Source organism: Macaca thibetana, chromosome 14, assembly GCF_024542745.1.
Source record: "Macaca thibetana thibetana isolate TM-01 chromosome 14, ASM2454274v1, whole genome shotgun sequence".
NCBI classification, from domain to species: Eukaryota; Metazoa; Chordata; class Mammalia; order Primates; family Cercopithecidae; genus Macaca; species Macaca thibetana.
The window spans coordinates 38,103,029-38,120,570 of record NC_065591.1 but is presented as its reverse complement, the minus strand read 5'-3'; the positions used below and the strand labels follow the sequence as shown (position 1 = coordinate 38,120,570).

The 17,542-nt window shown below is 38.0% G+C and overlaps 1 protein-coding gene and 1 long non-coding RNA gene across 5 annotated transcripts in view; one reads left to right on the top strand and one right to left on the bottom strand.

The window, feature by feature from the left end:
- Nucleotides 1-12,821, top strand: part of BBOX1 (gamma-butyrobetaine hydroxylase 1) — a 93,320-nt gene extending 80,499 nt beyond the window's left edge. For all 4 annotated transcript variants that reach the window (XM_050755447.1, XM_050755445.1, XM_050755446.1 and 1 more), the window contains exons 6-8: nt 4,138-4,334; nt 10,468-10,634; nt 12,437-12,821. In XM_050755447.1, the coding sequence (XP_050611404.1) occupies nt 4,138-4,334; nt 10,468-10,634; nt 12,437-12,597 (525 nt within the window). In that variant the 3' untranslated portion in view covers nt 12,598-12,821. The remainder of the gene's footprint in view (nt 1-4,137; nt 4,335-10,467; nt 10,635-12,436) is intronic.
- Nucleotides 1-17,542, bottom strand: part of LOC126934735 (uncharacterized) — a 178,988-nt gene that overhangs the window by 76,214 nt on the left and 85,232 nt on the right. The window lies entirely within an intron of this gene.

Genomic DNA, 17,542 nt, shown 5'->3' with positions numbered 1-17,542 from the left:
AATAACAACAACAACATTTCTTTGTTCTTCCTAGAAATTACTATTAGCGTTTTTTTTTTTTTTTTTGCTTTGCTAAGACAGATTTTAAGGTAGTAGTAAATCTTGAAGTCTTTCTGCACATATATTTCTAAGAAAGTTAAGAGAGAAAATGGAATCAGTAAACAAAATGTAGGGTTTCCCTCCAAGTCACATGGGCATCATTCATACCCATTAACTCCTGCTGCATTAAAACTCATTCTACTATAAAGACACATACACATGTATGTTTATTGCAGTACTGTTCACAATAGCAAAGATTTGGAAGCAACCCTAATGCCCATCAATGATAGACTGGATAAAGAAAATGTGGCACATAAATGCCATAGAATACTATGCAGCCATAAGAAAGGATGAGTTCAAGTCTTTTGCAGGGACATGGATGAAGCTGGAAACCATCATTCTCAGCAAACCAACACAGAAACAGAAAACCAAACACCACATGTTCTTGCTCATAAGTAGGAGGTGAACAATGAGAACACATGGACACACGGAGGGGAACATCACACACTGGGGCCTGTCGGGGGGTTGGGGGGATAGGGGAGGGATAGCATTAAAAGAAATACCTAATGTAGATCACAGTTTGATAGGTGCAGAAACTACCATGGCACCTGTATACCTATGTAACAAACCTGCACATTCTGCACATGTATCCCAGAACTTAAAGTGTAACACAAAAAAAATAATAACTCACTCCCTAACTTGATGACTTAAGAAAATAGCCCTTTACTTAGCCCTTGTCTTTTCAATTTGGGCTGTATTCAGCTAGGCAGCTCCTGTCTTCAGTCACATACCTGCAATCGGTTTCTAAGTTGACTTGGGACCGACTGACTTTCACTGAGATGGCTGGTTTCTGCTCCACTTGGTCTATTGACCACCAGTAGGCTAGCCCAAGTTTAATGCATATGGCAACTGGAAGAATTTTCAGACAGCTGCACAGCTTCTCAAGGCCTAGGCTAGTCACCTCTGCAATGTTATATTGGTCTAAGGAAGTAATCAATCTAGCCCACATTCCGGAGGTGAAGAAATAGACCCCTTATGGAGGAAGCTGCAAAAATGCATTACAAACTGTGTGACTACAAGGAACAGAATAACAGTGGCTATTTTTGGAAACCATCCAACATCCCATCTATCAGATTCCTTGTCAAGGAGGGAAATGCTCAGTGTGAAGCCACAAATCCCCAGGAGAATCTCTGGGTGGACATTCCTTCTCTACATTTTTACAAAAGTTTCATTTTACTAAATGAGCTACATTTTTACAAAACCTTCATTTTATTACACCAAAAATAAGTGGTTAGGAAACTACCTTCCTAAAGATATGCCATCCCTATTTTTAGAGCTAAGTTCGACTATGTGAAATAACCACATAGAAATCTGCATCTTTAAAGGTAAATGAAAATTTGGGCAGTTCTTAAGTTAACAAAGGAGAAATGGGCCAAAATCACAATTAGCCCATTTTTTTCATTATCTTCACTGAACATGTTTTATCTGCACCCTTGTTGTTACCGATTGTTTTTGCCAGTATTGGCTACGCTAGTCTAGTATTTGACTTTACATGTTTTAAATTATTTTGTTGATTGTAAAACACCACATGATTTCTTTGAACTAAGTGGCAGTAAAATGACCCCTGTAGACACTTTTTGGTGTAAGGGTTGGAGGCAGGAGACATACCACGTGACTTTATTCTAAATGTGGCTCAGATTTTTCTAAAACCCTAGGGTTAAGAGTCAAATTAATCAGCTCAGCTCATCTTCCAAAGATAGATTGAGGGAGTTGGATGGAATAAGGACTAAAGAATGAGACTAGAAAACTAAAAGTTTTGTTTGAATTTTTAAGTTATCTTCTGTCTTTTAAGAATTTAAGTTTTGTTTCTGGGTTAAAATTCGAAGCCTAAGGAAAAGTGATCAAATGGCTTCATAAATGTTCCTGAAGAACAATAAAATGCGTGACTTTTTCATAGCACATTATACTATTTCAAAGCAGTTTTACTTTCATTATTTTATCTGACTCTTCTTGATATTCCTTTAAGGTAGAAACACAAGATTCAACACCTTTTTTTTTTTTTTTTTTTTTTTTTTTTTGAGACCGAGTCTCGCCCTGTCACCCAGGCTGCAGTGCAGTGGCGCCACCTCGGCTCACTGCAGGCTCTGCCTCCTGGGTTCACGCCATTCTCCTGCCTCAGTCTCCCGAGTAGCTGGGACTACAGGCGCCTGCCATCTCGCCCAGCTAATTTTTTGTATATTTAGTAGAGACGGGGTTTCACCGTGTTAACCAGGATGGTCTCCATCTCCTGATCTCGTGATCCGCCCACCTCGGCCTCCCAAAGTGCTGGGATTACAGGCGTGAGCCGCCACCCCCAGCAAGATTCAATACTTTTATAGGGTGGCATTTGATTAAGGAGGAACTTGGACTTGAACCCAGGCCTCTATATAGTTTTCTGTCACACCACACAGATCCTGAGCTGGAATTTCCACTTATTATAATTTATGTAGTAAAATAGAATATTTATAGATTTTATCATACTTTACAAACTTCTTAAAGACAAGAATTGACTCACAGTTCTTCGTATCTCAATACTTTGTATCTCAATACTTACATGCACGTTGCATGTAATACAGACGTCGTAGATATGCTATAAAGAGGCAAAGAAGTGCAACAAACTTGTACTTGTGTCCAGTAAATAAAACATTCAAACTAAGTGACTTGATAGGAGATTTTTAAACAATAGATGATTCCTAAAATGTCTAGATTCTACTAGAATAATAAAATATAGGCAACCTGTTTGTACTATTGTTCAAATTTCCATTTTGAATTATTCCAGGGGAGTTGTGCCAAGGTTTGATATTTTCAATAACAAATAGAACAAACCAATATATTTTTCTGTACAGATGAAATAATCTGGAAAATGAGTTACCTGTTGAGAGTTCAGTTTGATCGATTTGGATTATGTGGGGCAGAGATAAGTCACCATATCTTTAATGAAACAGAGATGTTGCTTCACTCACTGTCTTTGCAGAAGTCACATGCTGCATTAAGTAACATTTAGAAGGAAAATATTTTGGGTTCTGAATGACTCACATGAAGTAAAATTGGGTTTTATACATTGACAGGCATATATTTGCCTTTTAACCTAGCAATAAAAGTTTTATCAGGCTCCATCATCTTTTTCCTATTGGAAGATTGTATTAAAAGTGTAACTGTACAAAAGAAAGTATTAATGGGCTTTGATATATGTAAATAACATCAGCTAATCTTTTTAAAAATTAGCATTTGAAATATTCTGTCAGTTCATGATGGCAAAATCTAAAAGGATTTAAAGAACACTGTGATCCTCCAAAAACAGTTATGCTATTGTTTTGCTACTCTGACCAGTTCCTTCCTCAAAAAAAAAAAAAAATCATAATCCTATATAACACCACTGGCCTAATACTTTGCAGCTCAGTTCCGACTACATTACTTTCGTATTCAAAAGGCTTCAGTGAATTCCCTCTATGCACAAGTACAAAAGCCCTTCATCTGATATTTAAGACTCTCCATCATGAGGCCTCAAATTGCCCTTCCAACCTGATTCACTCTTTCTATTTATGGCCCTCTGCTGTAGCCAGACTTTTTATTACCCAGTGAACTGTGCATTTTTGCACATCATTATTTCTGTCACCTGATTTGCTTTCTCGTTCTATTCTGCATAACCCAAATCTCATCTATCCTCCTTTGTCTAACTTACCCGCCTCTTCCCCTGGAAATCCTTCCCTGCCTACTCTAACATCAAGTGCTCCATCTCTGCAGCTCTTACAAGCTGTGCTTTTTGTTTGCTAATGAGCATTATCATGCCTGCATCTATGTCTTCAACTGTAACATGTTTGAACTATACAGTATTGATTATAAGCAACGTTTTTCTTCCCAACTGTTTTCCGATAACATAAGAGAGACAAAAACAAAAAAAGGTTTGTTGGCTTTGGTTTATTCATAGCCTTTTGAATCTTTAACACAGTATCAAAAAATGGTGCATGCGTATTATTTTATTTTATTGAAGATTATTTAATTCTAATAATTAAAATTTAATTTAGTATTTATTTAATAATGCATATTTTCTTTTTGTAGGTTCAGCTTCTTCACTGCATAAAGCAAACAGTCACAGGGGGTGATTCAGAAATTGTAGATGGGTTTAATGTGTGCCAAAAGCTAAAACAAAATAATCCTCAGGCATTTCAGATTTTATCCTCTACCTTCGTGGACTTTACAGACATTGGAGTGGATTACTGTGATTTTTCTGTACAATCAAAACACAAAATTATAGAGTAAGTACTACTTATAAATTTCCCATAGCAATAAAACAATTGACAGCAAAACTACATTAATCTAAAGTTTAAACAGAACAAAACTTCAGTGAACTTCAGAGCTTTATTTTTATTAACATTTAACCCAATTTTAGAGTGATAGTATTTTCACTATAATATTTTTTATCAAATTACATAAAATTTATTCCTAACTAATATTAAAGGAAAAGTAACTAAGATTTCATGTATACTTCATTTTTTGAATATAAGTTCTACATAGCTATAATCAATGTGATCATACTAGTCAGAAAGCTTTTGGCCAGAAGTGAAATAATATAACTCAAAATAGGTTGATCCGAGAGTTAAACAATGTCACCTGATATTGGTCCCTTTTTTCTTCTCAGCTTTGCAATCTTCTATGTTAGCTTTATTTTCAAAGATGATCAGCAGAAGCTCCAAGTTTTCATTGTCCTTAGAGCTAGTAATCACACCACAAAGAACGCTTTTATTTCCCAATACCTACAATAAAGCTAGATGACCCACTCCCTAATTTCTGTCCAAGTCTATCCCTGAACCAATCATCATGGTCAATGGGTTAGAGAATCCTGATTGTCCATGCCTGGATCACATGTTCAACTGTGGAGCAGGGTCAGCCTCATTTGAACCGCACGGACTGAGAATGAAACAGGGAGACTCCCCAAAGAGATGCTAAGCCAACAAAGATCATATATTACCTACACAGAACATTTTGTGTTCTCCCTTTCTTTTTATTAAATATTATTTTATCATGATTTTTCCAAGTACCTACAAAGGCCACAAATTTATCCTTTTATTTGCAAATTATCTTACATTTTGTTTCTACAACAGTTTATTTAATAATACCTCAATTAATTTTGGTAGGGGGGTATAATTTTAGAATTGAGTTTAAATTTTTCCATTAAGAGAAACAGCCAAATGGTATGAAAATAAACTCATTTAGAAAATAATTAAATCCCCAGTACATTAATTTATTCATTCAACAAATATTTATTGAGACCAGCCACTTTTCTTGGTACTTGGAATACATCAGTGGACAAAACAAAGATTTCTCCCCTCATACAGCTTATACTCTAATGGGGGAGGGAAATTTTAAAGATTTTTAAACAGATGAGCATATTATAATAAATGTTAAAAACTGTTAAGTGCTTAAGAAAAAAAAGGAAAAGCATAGCAAGATAAGGGGAATCTGTAGGGCTTAGCAAGGATGGAACTTGCATTATTAAACAGTGTGGTGAGGGAAAGCTTTACTGAGATTTGAGCAAACACTTAAAGGAGTGAGGGAGTTTTCAAAAGAGAAGCAGTTTCCCAAAACTGCAGGAATAAAAGTTCTAAGAGGGTCCTAAGAACATGTCTGCGGTGTTCAAGGAACAGCAAGCAGACCAGTGTGACTGGAACAGAGTGAAGGAGGCAAGTATTAGGGGAGGAAGTCGGATGGGGACAAGTTCCTGTAGAGTCTTGTTAGCAAATTATAACGGTAATATTTACTCTGAGTGAAATAAGAAGCTGCTGCAAGATCCTGATCAAAGGAAAAACTTTTATATTTTAAATGGGTCACCCTGACTGCTAGAAAGAGCAAGGATAGTAGCAGGAAGACCAGCTAGGAAGCTAGTGCATGACTCCAGACTAGCAATGGTGGTGCCTTGAACATGAGTGGCTGGAGTGACAGCAGTGGTGGTTTGGAGAAGGGTCAGTTTTTGGTTACAATTTGCATGTATAAACAGATCGTTTTCCTGAAAGATTGGAGGAAGCGTCTGAGAAAAAGACGCCAAGAATGAAATTCTAGTTCAGAATAAACCTGAGACATTTTCTGAGAGTTCACTCATCAAGGTGAAAAGGAAATAACTGGAGACTCTTAGTTATAACGTGACAGGTTTTTATGTTTTTTGTTTTTTTTGTATTTTTTTTGAGACGGAGTCTCACTCTGTCGCCCAGGCTGGAGTGCAGTGGCGCGATCTCCGCTCACTGCAAGCTCCGCCTCCCGGGTTCACGCCATTCTCCTGCCTCAGCCTCCCGAGTAGCTGGGACTACAGGCGCCCGCCAGCACGCCCCACGAATTTTTTTTTTTTTTTTTTTTAATTTTTATTTTTAGTAGAGACAGGATTTCACCGTGTTCGCCAGGATGGTCTCCATCTCCTGACCTCGTGATCCGCCCACCTCGGCCTCCCAAAGTGCTGGGATTACAGGCGTGAGCCACCATGCCCGGCCAACGTGACAGTTTTAACTAGTCAAATATTACCTTAAAATTCATGACAAATCAAAATTTTGTTGAGACACAATACGATTACAGATTCTGCAAGGTTAGTGAACAGAGATAAGAAACATAGCTATAGATTAGATTAACTGAATGACCACCGTGTGGCTCATGACTTGACTTTGATATTTTCTGAAGTAAAATTTCAAAATTCGGCCATCTGTGAGGTCTCAGGAATAACCCCCTGGAGAATAAATATCAAGTGGTTAACATTAATTCACTTAAAAGTATATTTTCAACAACAGGAAATGAAACAAAGTGTTCTCAGTTAACAGAGGGCCTCCATCTCCTAAGTGTTTGGGTTAATTTAATTTACTTTGCAATTAAATTTTTAAATTTGTATGTCCTAGTACAAAAATGTCTTTTATGTTGCTGACTGAATTAGTTATAATTCAGTACAAAGAAAAATAAACCAATAAAGAAACAAGCAAAAATAATGACGGTGAGACTCAACTATCCTATCAATTACAAATTCAATCACGTAAATTCAAGTCTTTTACCTGCCAGCTGTGTAATCTCTTATGTGATTATTTACCCGTGCTGATCCACAGTATATTTTCCAGTTAAAAAAAAAAGAAAACAAAATATACTACCACACATGATTGAAGTAGGAATTGCAGAGTTAATATATGGAAGCCCCTACTATTGCGCCTAGTTTAGAAAATGCAAAATAAATTTTAGCTAGCTATAATATGCATGAAGTCCAACACACTCACTGGGGAGAGATTTCTATTTCAGGTCTGAGTTTCTAGAAACCAAAGCAAACAGAATATAATCAGTTACAAGGCAAGATGCTTTTGAAGTCTGAAATAAATTTTTCCTGCAGATTCTCATAAATTACGACATGGTAGACAACACCGTAGTGGCATTCCCATAACAAATGCAAGTTCCATAAAACATTGTATCTATCATTGAGGCAGAATGCTGCCACTAGTGAGGAGTACTCACAACACAAACTGTAGAAGATCATTTTAAAGTCCTTTCTTTGGTTGTTTTTTGTTGGCATCATTGATAATGTTTTGCTTTTGCTGGTTCGCAGCCACTATGTTGTTGGTTTAAGTTTAATTAATTTGTCCTTTATGTATAGCTAATATATAGCCAGTTACTCCCATCTTTTGTGGCTTTTTACCTTTCCTCAGCATGCAAACTTACATTAGACCCTGTTGTTCTGTTATTAGGCATCAAATTTCTTGCTAACATTCAATTTTGCATTGTAGGTTGGTCTTCAAGGTACCAGCTACCCATCTCCTCTAACATTCTTCAATCCTCAGAATAATGTCCCCTCTATATCTTATAACAAAATTTGCTTTCCATTCCTCTATTATTGCTGAGAATGCTAAATAATAAAATTGTGTCTTGTTTTCTCAGGTAAACAGTAGGTAAAAGAAAGCAGGGACTGTGTTACACTATAAACACAAAAAAAGTTGATTACTTTTCTATATAGGTAAACTCTTAAAAATGAAAACCTAATCTAGTATACCATGAGGCATCCAATTCTGATTGTCATTACATTTATTAATCACAAAATTCCTTTCACTGATACATGAGGATATACCCAAGGACTCTAGAATAGTTAGCTCAAAATTAGCATAACTATTCAAATCAAGGAGCTATGGTAATAGTGGGAAAAAAATAAAGCAGATCTTGAGGGTGACTGAAACAGATGACCCCCCAGAAGTTCCAAAGTCATGACATCCTTTGGTGGATGACACAGACGATAATATTATATGTACAGAACACATAACAAGAACCAAAAAAAAAAAAGAGGAAAAGTGGGTCAGAAGCCGTAAGGCTAGAATCTTGAAGGTAATATCAACAGGCAAATGGCCTCAGATACCGTGACAGAGGTCTTAAACCAGCAGCATGAACTCTAAGAGGGTAATTGAAAGGTCGTGTACTCTCTGTTCCACTAAATCCTAGAGGTCTTTTCTGCTGACTTACCTTCTATCTGATTCTTTGTACATAAAGCTGTATCCAAAAGGCTCAAAATTCTTGATTTATGTGAAAGCATGTGGAAGCGGGTAGGGTCATGCATTACCTAGTGAGTCACATTTGTATTGTTATTAATACATGTAAATTTACGTTTTAAGAGTCTAAGAGCCTTTTTGAAAGCCTGTTCCTTCCTTTTACTTTCTTTCCCAGTGTGGATTCAATAGGTAGTTTTCAGGCCTTACCCAGTAAGCAAAAAATTGGTGCTAATCACCAGCTGTTGAGTTTACCATTACAATTGCCATTTGGCCCAGAGCCACCATGCACAAGGGGCCCTGATAGTCACAATTTGTACTTCACTGTCAATGGCATCTTTCCCCATTTGCTGATAATATTCACTAAATCTAACCCAGACCCCAAACCAAGGTCACCAAACCCAGGTATATGTGATAATGTGTTTGGTCTGACTGACCAAGCCTGGGCCCTGGTAAGTTGTTGGTTCTCATTACCACTTCCTGCACTTGTCCTTCTAGGATGCTGCTCCCAGGAGTAATCCTAGGCACTTTGCCACCATCCTTGACCACCTTCAGTTTGCATGCCTTCATCCTGTTTCTACCTAAAGGAAAGATAAAGTTGATCGACACTTTAAAACTGTCTGAAGGTCCACCTTCCCAATAAGCTATAAAACAGTTTCCTCTTTTTGCCTCTGTATCTGGGTGATGTTCATGTCTTGCTAATTATAACCACCAAAGCTCAAATCTAAGAAATAATGTTCTTTCCTTATTTATTTATTTATGTATTTATTTATTTTTGAGACAGAGTCATACTCTGTTGCCAAGGCTGGAGTGTGGTGGTGCAATCTTGGCTCACTGTAACCTCTGGCACCTAGGTACAAGCAGGTGCCTGCCACCACGCCCAAGTAGGTGGGATTACAGGCATGTGCCACCATGCCCAGCTTTTTTTTCTGTGTTTTTAGTAGAGACAGGGTTTTGCCATGTTGGCCAGGCTGGCCTCGAACTCCTGACCTCAACTGCCTTGCCCACCTTGGCCTCCCAAAGTGCAGGGATCACAGGTGTGAGCCACCGTGCCCGACCTTCTTTCCTTTTATTAAAAGCTGTATTACCTTACATTGGCATGGCGATAATCCATATTTTAAGAAAGAGAATAGAGATCACAACATTAAGAGCTCTCAAATTACTTAAAAACAAAACAAAACAAAAACCTTAGTGCCCTCCCAAGGTACTAAAAAATATAGAGAGTGACATGTGCAACAAATATTTATTAACTGCCTGTTATGTCCAGGCTCTATGTTGAATGCTAGGAATACAACATTAAATGAGATATGGCACTGTCTTCTGGAAGCCTCAATACTAAGATAGGTAGGATGAGTAAATAGATGGAAAGAATATACCTCAGGCTAGTCCCTTCTTTTCTCATGCTTCAGTTTTCCCACCTGTAAACTAAGGATTGAATTAGAATCATGCATTTCAAACCATTTTAAAAATAGAATTTTCTTCCCATCATACCCCCCAAATAAAACCATCACACTTAGAACCTTAATAAATGAAACACATAGAACAATTGACCTATAAATTTGTGACATGAAAGGATTTTAATACCTGTTTCGAATAACAAAGAGTGAATGACTTTAACCAAGCATGAAAAAATTTTTAACTTGACTCTCTCAGTAATACTTATTTTAATTTAAGTTGAATTCTCCTGGCACTGAAGTAGTAAGATTTAGAAAAAAATCTAAATGAATGAATGAAAAAACAAGGAATACACTGTACCACAGGTAGCCTTAAGATCTTCTGTACATGTATTTGGATTTTTTAATATGGTGTTTCAAAAATATCTTTGAAGAGGAATTGACCCTTATCAATATAAATAGGTATTTCATGAATTATATATTAACTTTTTCTCTTAATAAAACAGGTTAGATGATAAAGGCCAAGTGGTTCGCATCAACTTCAATAATGCAACTAGGGACACAGTATTTGATGTGCCTGTTGAAAGAGTTCAACCTTTTTATGCTGCTCTGAAGGAGTTTATTGACCTCATGAACAGCAAAGAATCCAAGTTTACCTTCAAGATGAATCCAGGTCAGTGAATACATTTTCTCAAACAACCAAAAGCATGGATTTTCTTCAACCTTAACCATCTAGAATTATATCCAGAGCAGTTTTTCTCAGGTATCACATAGAACACCGACAACAGAATCTTGGTGAGCAACTGACTTGCTTAAGTAGTAGACTCCTGGCCCTCATTGAGGTTTATGCTTAATTATTCTATCATGATAAACAAATAAAAATATCCTCATGATTCTTATTCTTTTTTTTTTTTTTTTTTTTTTTTTTTTTTTGAGACGGAGTCTTGCTCTGTCACCCAGGCTGGAGTGCAGTGGCCGGATCGCAGCTCACTGCAAGCTCCGCCTCCCGGGTTTACGCCATTCTCCTGCCTCAGCCTCCCGAGTAGCTGGGACTACAGGTGCCCGCCACCGCGCCCGGCTAGTTTTTTGTATTTTTAGTAGAGACGGGGTTTCACCGTGTTAGCCAGGATGGTCTCGATCTCCTGACCTCGTGATCCGCCCGTCTCGGCCTCCCGAAGTGCTGGGATTACAGGCTTGAGCCACCGCGCCCGGTCGATTCTTATTCTTAACACACACAAGTAATGCTTACTCATTTGGCTTACTAATGGAGACAGTACTACCTGAAATAAAGTAGTACCTAAGTATTCCAGTTATTTGAAATTAAAAAAGCAGAAAGCATTATATTTTTTCTGGACCATCTCTACTCAGTAAAGTGCCATCAAACCTGAGGCTTTTGGCATCTACAGTAAAAGGCATAATCTCACTCTGCTGTTGATTTGGCCAAATGGAAGATTCTTTTCCTTTGTATATACTTTTAATTGATCTTTGGTATAATAAGTTAATATGAATCTCCATAAATCCATTGCCATGCAGTCACAGCAGGTTAATTTTAAAAATGGCAACATATAAAATGAAAACATTATGGGGGGAAAAAATACAAAAAAATACAAGTTAGAATCCAAGCTTCAAATATTTAATGGCAGTGTAGTTTTGGGTAAATTCCTCAATTTTTAAAAGCTTCGGTTTCTTCATGTGTGAAAAAGATGAGAGAATACTTTCTTTTCAGGATTCTTATAAGGCTTAGAAATAATGTTACCTAAAATACCAGGCACACAGAAGACAAACCAAGAATGTCACTCTCCTTTTTATTTTCTGAAGCTGTTAAACTGAGAAGAAACATTTCTTTTTGTTTTCTTCTTTTTTTTGGTTTTTTTTTTTTTTTTTTTGAGACCGAGTCTCTTTCTGTCGCCCAGGCTGGAGAGCAGTGGCCTGATCTCAGCTCACTACAAGCTCTGCCTCCCGGGTTCACGCCTCAGCCTCCCCAGTAGCTGGGACTACAGGCACCTGCCACCACACCTGGCTCATTTTTTTCGTATTTTTAGTAGAGACAGGGTTTCACCGTGTTAGCCAGGACAGTCTCGATCTCCTGACCTCATGATCTGCCCAGCTCAGACTCCCAAAGTGCTGGGATTACAGGCGTGAGCCACCGCGCCGGCTGAAGAAATATTTCTAATCAGGTATGGATCAGTCAAAAAGATACAGATGTTTTACACAGAGATAATATTTTAAGTAAGAATGATTAAAGTACCTTCAGGAGACTACCAGGCTAGGTAGTTGAATTGTCATAAGGCCTAAAGCAGTTTGCATCCAGTGGCCTGATTTGTATGGAAAAGTAAATGTGCAGTTTCATGTAAAGAAATAAGCGATAATTCTTGATGTGAACCAAGTAGCAGCTGTGTTTTGCATGTTACATTTTCTAGCTCTGTAAGTCATTTAAAACACAATTATTCATACTGAAAAAAATCTTTTCTTTAGGTGATGTGATTACTTTTGATAACTGGCGCTTACTTCATGGCCGACGTAGCTATGAAGCAGGAACTGAGATATCCCGCCATCTAGAAGGAGCTTATGCTGACTGGGATGTGGTCCTGTCAAGGCTTCGTATCTTAAGGCAGAGGGTCGAGAATGGAAACTGAAGTCTCCCGTAGATAATTTTAGGAAGATTCCAATGAGTATATTTTGTAAGATATGACACATTATTCACAGACCATGATTTTGTCATTTACATATAATTTCCTTAACAATGAACATGTAACTTCTCTCACAAGAGTACTCTTTACTTTGTAATCATATACAATGTCAACTTTTTAGATGTTTCACCACTCTTTTGCAAATAAAGCATCTTTTCTGCTCTGTTGCATGCCTACTCTAATTTCTTTTGCCCATATATGAGTATCTCCAGAATGTCTACAAATAGTTTTTGTAGCAAATGAAACATTTCTTCAAATAAGCCTTTCGTTTCAAATAAAACTTGTCTCAAAACATGCTTTTACCCTGTTGCCTGTAGGATCTCAATTTGCAAGACTGCATATGACCATGTTTAGCATGCTTGGAAAAAGGGTTTATATTTCCAAAGATCTGTTGTATGCACTTTTATTATAGAATTATATTATCCAAATTTCCAGACCTCACCAATTTAGTGATTCCAACATTTTCTTTTACTACCTAAATTATGACATCGAAACATGACTAATAAAGAGAAAATCTAGTCTCACTAATTTTTTTTTTTTTTTTTTTTTTTTTTTTTTTTGAGACAGAGTTTCCCTCTTGTTGCCCAGGCTGGAGTGCAATGGTGCGATCTCAGCTCACTGCAACCTCCACCTCCTGGGTTCAAGCAACTCTCCTGCCTCAGCCTCCCAAGTAGCTGGGATTACAGGCGCTTGACACCACGCCCAGCTAATTTTTTTGTGTTTTTAGAAGAGACAGGATTTCACTGTGTTGGTCAGGCTGATCTCAAACTCTTGACCTCAGGTGATCCGCCGGCCTCGACCTCTCAAAATGCTGGGCTTACAGACGTGAGCCACTGTGATCAGCCTAGTCTAATTTTCTCTTGTCCCGAATAAATACTCCCAACCACTGTCAGTATTGCTTCCATGTAATGTGTCTATGAATCAGATCTCCTCATTTCTTGTTTTTGACTAACAACTGGAAAAGGAAAAACTAAGAGATATGTACTACTTATGAATAACATGATGTCTGCAAATCTCTGGACATCTTTACCTGTTGGTCCCAGCTTCCTCCATAGTCACTGCCTTGCCCTAGTGATGGAACACAGGTGTCATTGCCAGCAATGGAAGTCCTACTCTTATTGAATCCAGTCTCTCTCTACCCCTGCCAAGAAGACTTAGCATTACCATTTGCTGAAATCCTGGTAGTTCATAAATTTTTGGACCTAATCAAGCTTCCTGTTCAAAAAGTCTTAATTATTGCCACCATTGCAGAGCTCTCTACCTGTTGCCTCAAGACCAAGTGAAAACATTACTTCCATTGTTGTTTTGACTTTTGCTCCACATCCACTTCAATTTCCACAAAGTGTGCCCATTGCATGGGGAGTCTAGATGAAAACCACCTTTATCCCATGTGGGCACACCACTCTGACACTTTGAATTCTGGTATGAAGTCCACATCTCCAGTCAAGACTCCTCCTTCCCTTATAACACTGCCCCTTTCTGGGGTCCTCATTGTCCTTTTCTATCATCTGGTCTTGATTTGGTCTACTGTAGTATATCACGCATTTGATTCCTTTGAACTACAAAGGGAATGAGTTGGGTTCTCAACCCTATACCTCCTAAAATGCTCCTAGAATAAAAACAAGTAAATTCAAGAGGCATGGCCTGGTTCTAAAACACAACATTCAATACCTAAAAACAAGTAATTTTCTGGAGTGACCCTAGATTCATCCATTCATAGCATCTAAACCTAAGGCACTTGCCCAGCTAAAGTGACTTCTTATACTTCTACTTATTTGACAGATACTTATCACATATCTGATATATGTCAGGCACTCTGCTAAAAGAAGAATACCAAAGGACTTGAAATGTACCTTCTTAGAGTCTGGTAGGGGAACAGATGAGGATATAGATTATAATGTGCCATGTTAACAGAATGACCTCCAGGAAGGCAACCAAACCAGACTGGGAATGCTAAGAAAACCTTCAGTCTGATTTGAATTATAAAGGTTCATAGTAGTTCTCCAGGCAAAGATGGTGAAATGACTCCAAGTTAAAGGGCAGAAGAGGCACAGAGAATTGAGAGTGGAAACATGGCACGTGTTGACTTACAAGTGAAAGAAATAGATTACGATGTAATGTGAATTCTGGGGTTGTATGCCTAGGTTCAAACCATAATAATGAATATTTGGACAAATAACTGTTACTGTTCCCCTTAAGCCTCATTATTTCTATCTATAAATGAAACTAATAACAGTTCTTATCCCATTACATTTTTATGAGGATTAAATGAAAGTTCATGTAAAGTAGTGTTTTCTCAAATTTCTCGGCTGATAACTCATACCCATGGTGCTTTTGTAAAAAATACATCTTCCCAGATCATTCCCTGAGGATTATGATTTAATGGGTCTGGAATGAGGACCAGGAATTATATTTTTAGCAAGGATCCCAGGTGATATGCATCATCAGTGAAGTTTGGAAAATACTGATATAAAACATTTAGCATAGTTCCAGGATGAGGGTTAGTACTCAATAGACATTAACTATAAATTAGTTATAAAAGCAGAGTTTGCAGAGGAAGAGGGTGATTTAGGATGAAAAGGGATATATGAAGGTAGAAACAGAAACAATGATCAAGTCATGAAATGTCTAGATGCATGTTGCATTAAGGAGTTAGTATTTCATCTTGAAAGCAATTAGGAGCCATTTAAAGGTTTTTAAGCAGCAAAGTGCCTTGATTAGATATTCATTTCTTAAAGATTCATCTAGCTTCATGGTGAAGGGAATTGTAAATGGGCAAGAGAAAAGGCCATAAATCTATTTATGAGGTTACTACAGGAAGCCAGATGCAAAATTAAGGAGCACTGAATTAGAATACTAGAAGAAGGAGTAGAGAGATACTTAGAAGGAAAACTCTAGAGGACTTGACCCACTGCATGTAAAGAATGAGGGAGATGTCTAACTTGTTGTCCTATCAGTTTATAGTTAGGAGAAATGGGTTGTGCACAATAGTAGGACCAAGTTTGTTCAGCAATAAAATCAATTTTGAACAAGCTGAGCTTGAGTTGCCACTGAGCTATTCCATCTGACAGTTGAATATATGTGCACATAGACTACCGAACAGAAATCTGAATTAGACATCTACACTTGCAAAGTATATAGATGGTAGTTGAAATCATCATTTGTTTTCATGGAGACATTTAGTGATGTGACCAAAGTCACCTTCCTAATGGTTTGATGATAAGCTAATGATATTGGCCTAGCTTATAGAATCAGTTAAACTCAGAATCAGAGAAGGTTTATATTCAAAATCAGATAAATCTCTTACATATTATATTTTGTCTCTAAAAAAAAACAGCATTCCATTACACTACCCCATGGCCTGGCTATTTCCTTCTGTATCGCAAATATTATTTCTGTCCTGGAAAAGAGAGACAGAAGGTTTGGATGCAGTTAAACAATTTCTGAAGTGTTATATAGGACATGACATATTATGGGCTACAGCACCTGGTGCTAACTGAAGATGATTAGGTTTCCTGGATATAATTGTCTAAAGATTTGACTTCTCTCCAAACTCATAATAGACCTGATGTAAGTTGGATTAGAATTTACCTCTATTTGGCAGTATGGATTCTTACTCTCTGTTCCATTTCTCTGATTTGACTTGGAGAATGTTAGCTACTTGGCTAGTTCATCAAAATAACTCCACAGGTTACCAGAATTACATGTCACAAAGTATTTTCATTGGTCTCTACTTCTCTCCCCAGTCAACCATTAAAGGGCCGGCAAACGAATATTGGTATAAAGCATTTAAACAAACAAAAAAAAAGAAATTCTATAGAAAAACAGGGTGATGCTGAGGGTAATTGCTCTTCAGGAATTTAAACTGTGAAACAAGAGGTATTTTATAAACAAAAATATTCCTTTATGTTAAATAACATTTTGAGGAGGGATGTGAACCAAAATTTCTTGCAATGAAAATGTAATTTGGTTGGACTTTATGGTTTGGAGCATACCTCTGAGTCTCTGCACATTTTTTCCAGCTGTCTGGAATACCCTGCTCTACCACCCTTTATGCCTGAAAACTCCCCTTCTTCCTTCAAAGTTCAGCCTAAGATTGGTCAGCAAGATAATAAAGCAGGAGGTTTCCCACTCATATTCCTCCACAGCAACTATAATTTGGCAGCCATCAACAGACAAAAGTGCCTTTGTAGAAGCTTTGGGAACCAGGTAGGAGGTTTGAAATCCAGTGAAGCTCAAGACCAAAGAGGGCTGTTTTAAGAAGGCAAGTCTACACCCAGGTGTAGGGCTCACTGACCATGGTACTAGCTAAAGACCCCAAAACAGTCCCCATCTTCCTATGGACTTAGATACACACCTGTTTCGCATTGGTCTTGCCAGCAGTACCATCTGCCAAGGGACCCAGGAGAAGTCACACCCCCCACTCCATCCCTTAGATAACAGGCCTGCTGACCACAGTCAGCTGAGGACACCGAAGCAGCCTGTGACCCAGCTCCAGTCTTGTGACCCACCAGGACCCATGCCCCTGGAGGCAGACTTGCCCACCTCAATCTCATAGCAGATCTTGAAACAACCCTGCAACTTGACTCCAGCCCCTCTCAGTTGCAGACCAAGAATGGTCCCCATCTGCAGGGACCTGCCAAAAAACATACCCATTCATATCCCAAGAAGCAGGTCTACCAACTTCAGTCAGACTGCAGATCCTGAAGCAGCCCTAGAAAATGGCTCCCCTGAGCCCAGCAAGTGGCATACATATCCGTACATCTGGAGGCAGACATACAGGCTACACTCTCAGATACAGACTCTGAAGCAGTACTATAACTTGATTCCAAGCCACCCTGTCCAGGAACCCACCCAGAAACTTACCCAGTAAACTGGTAAAAACCATCCA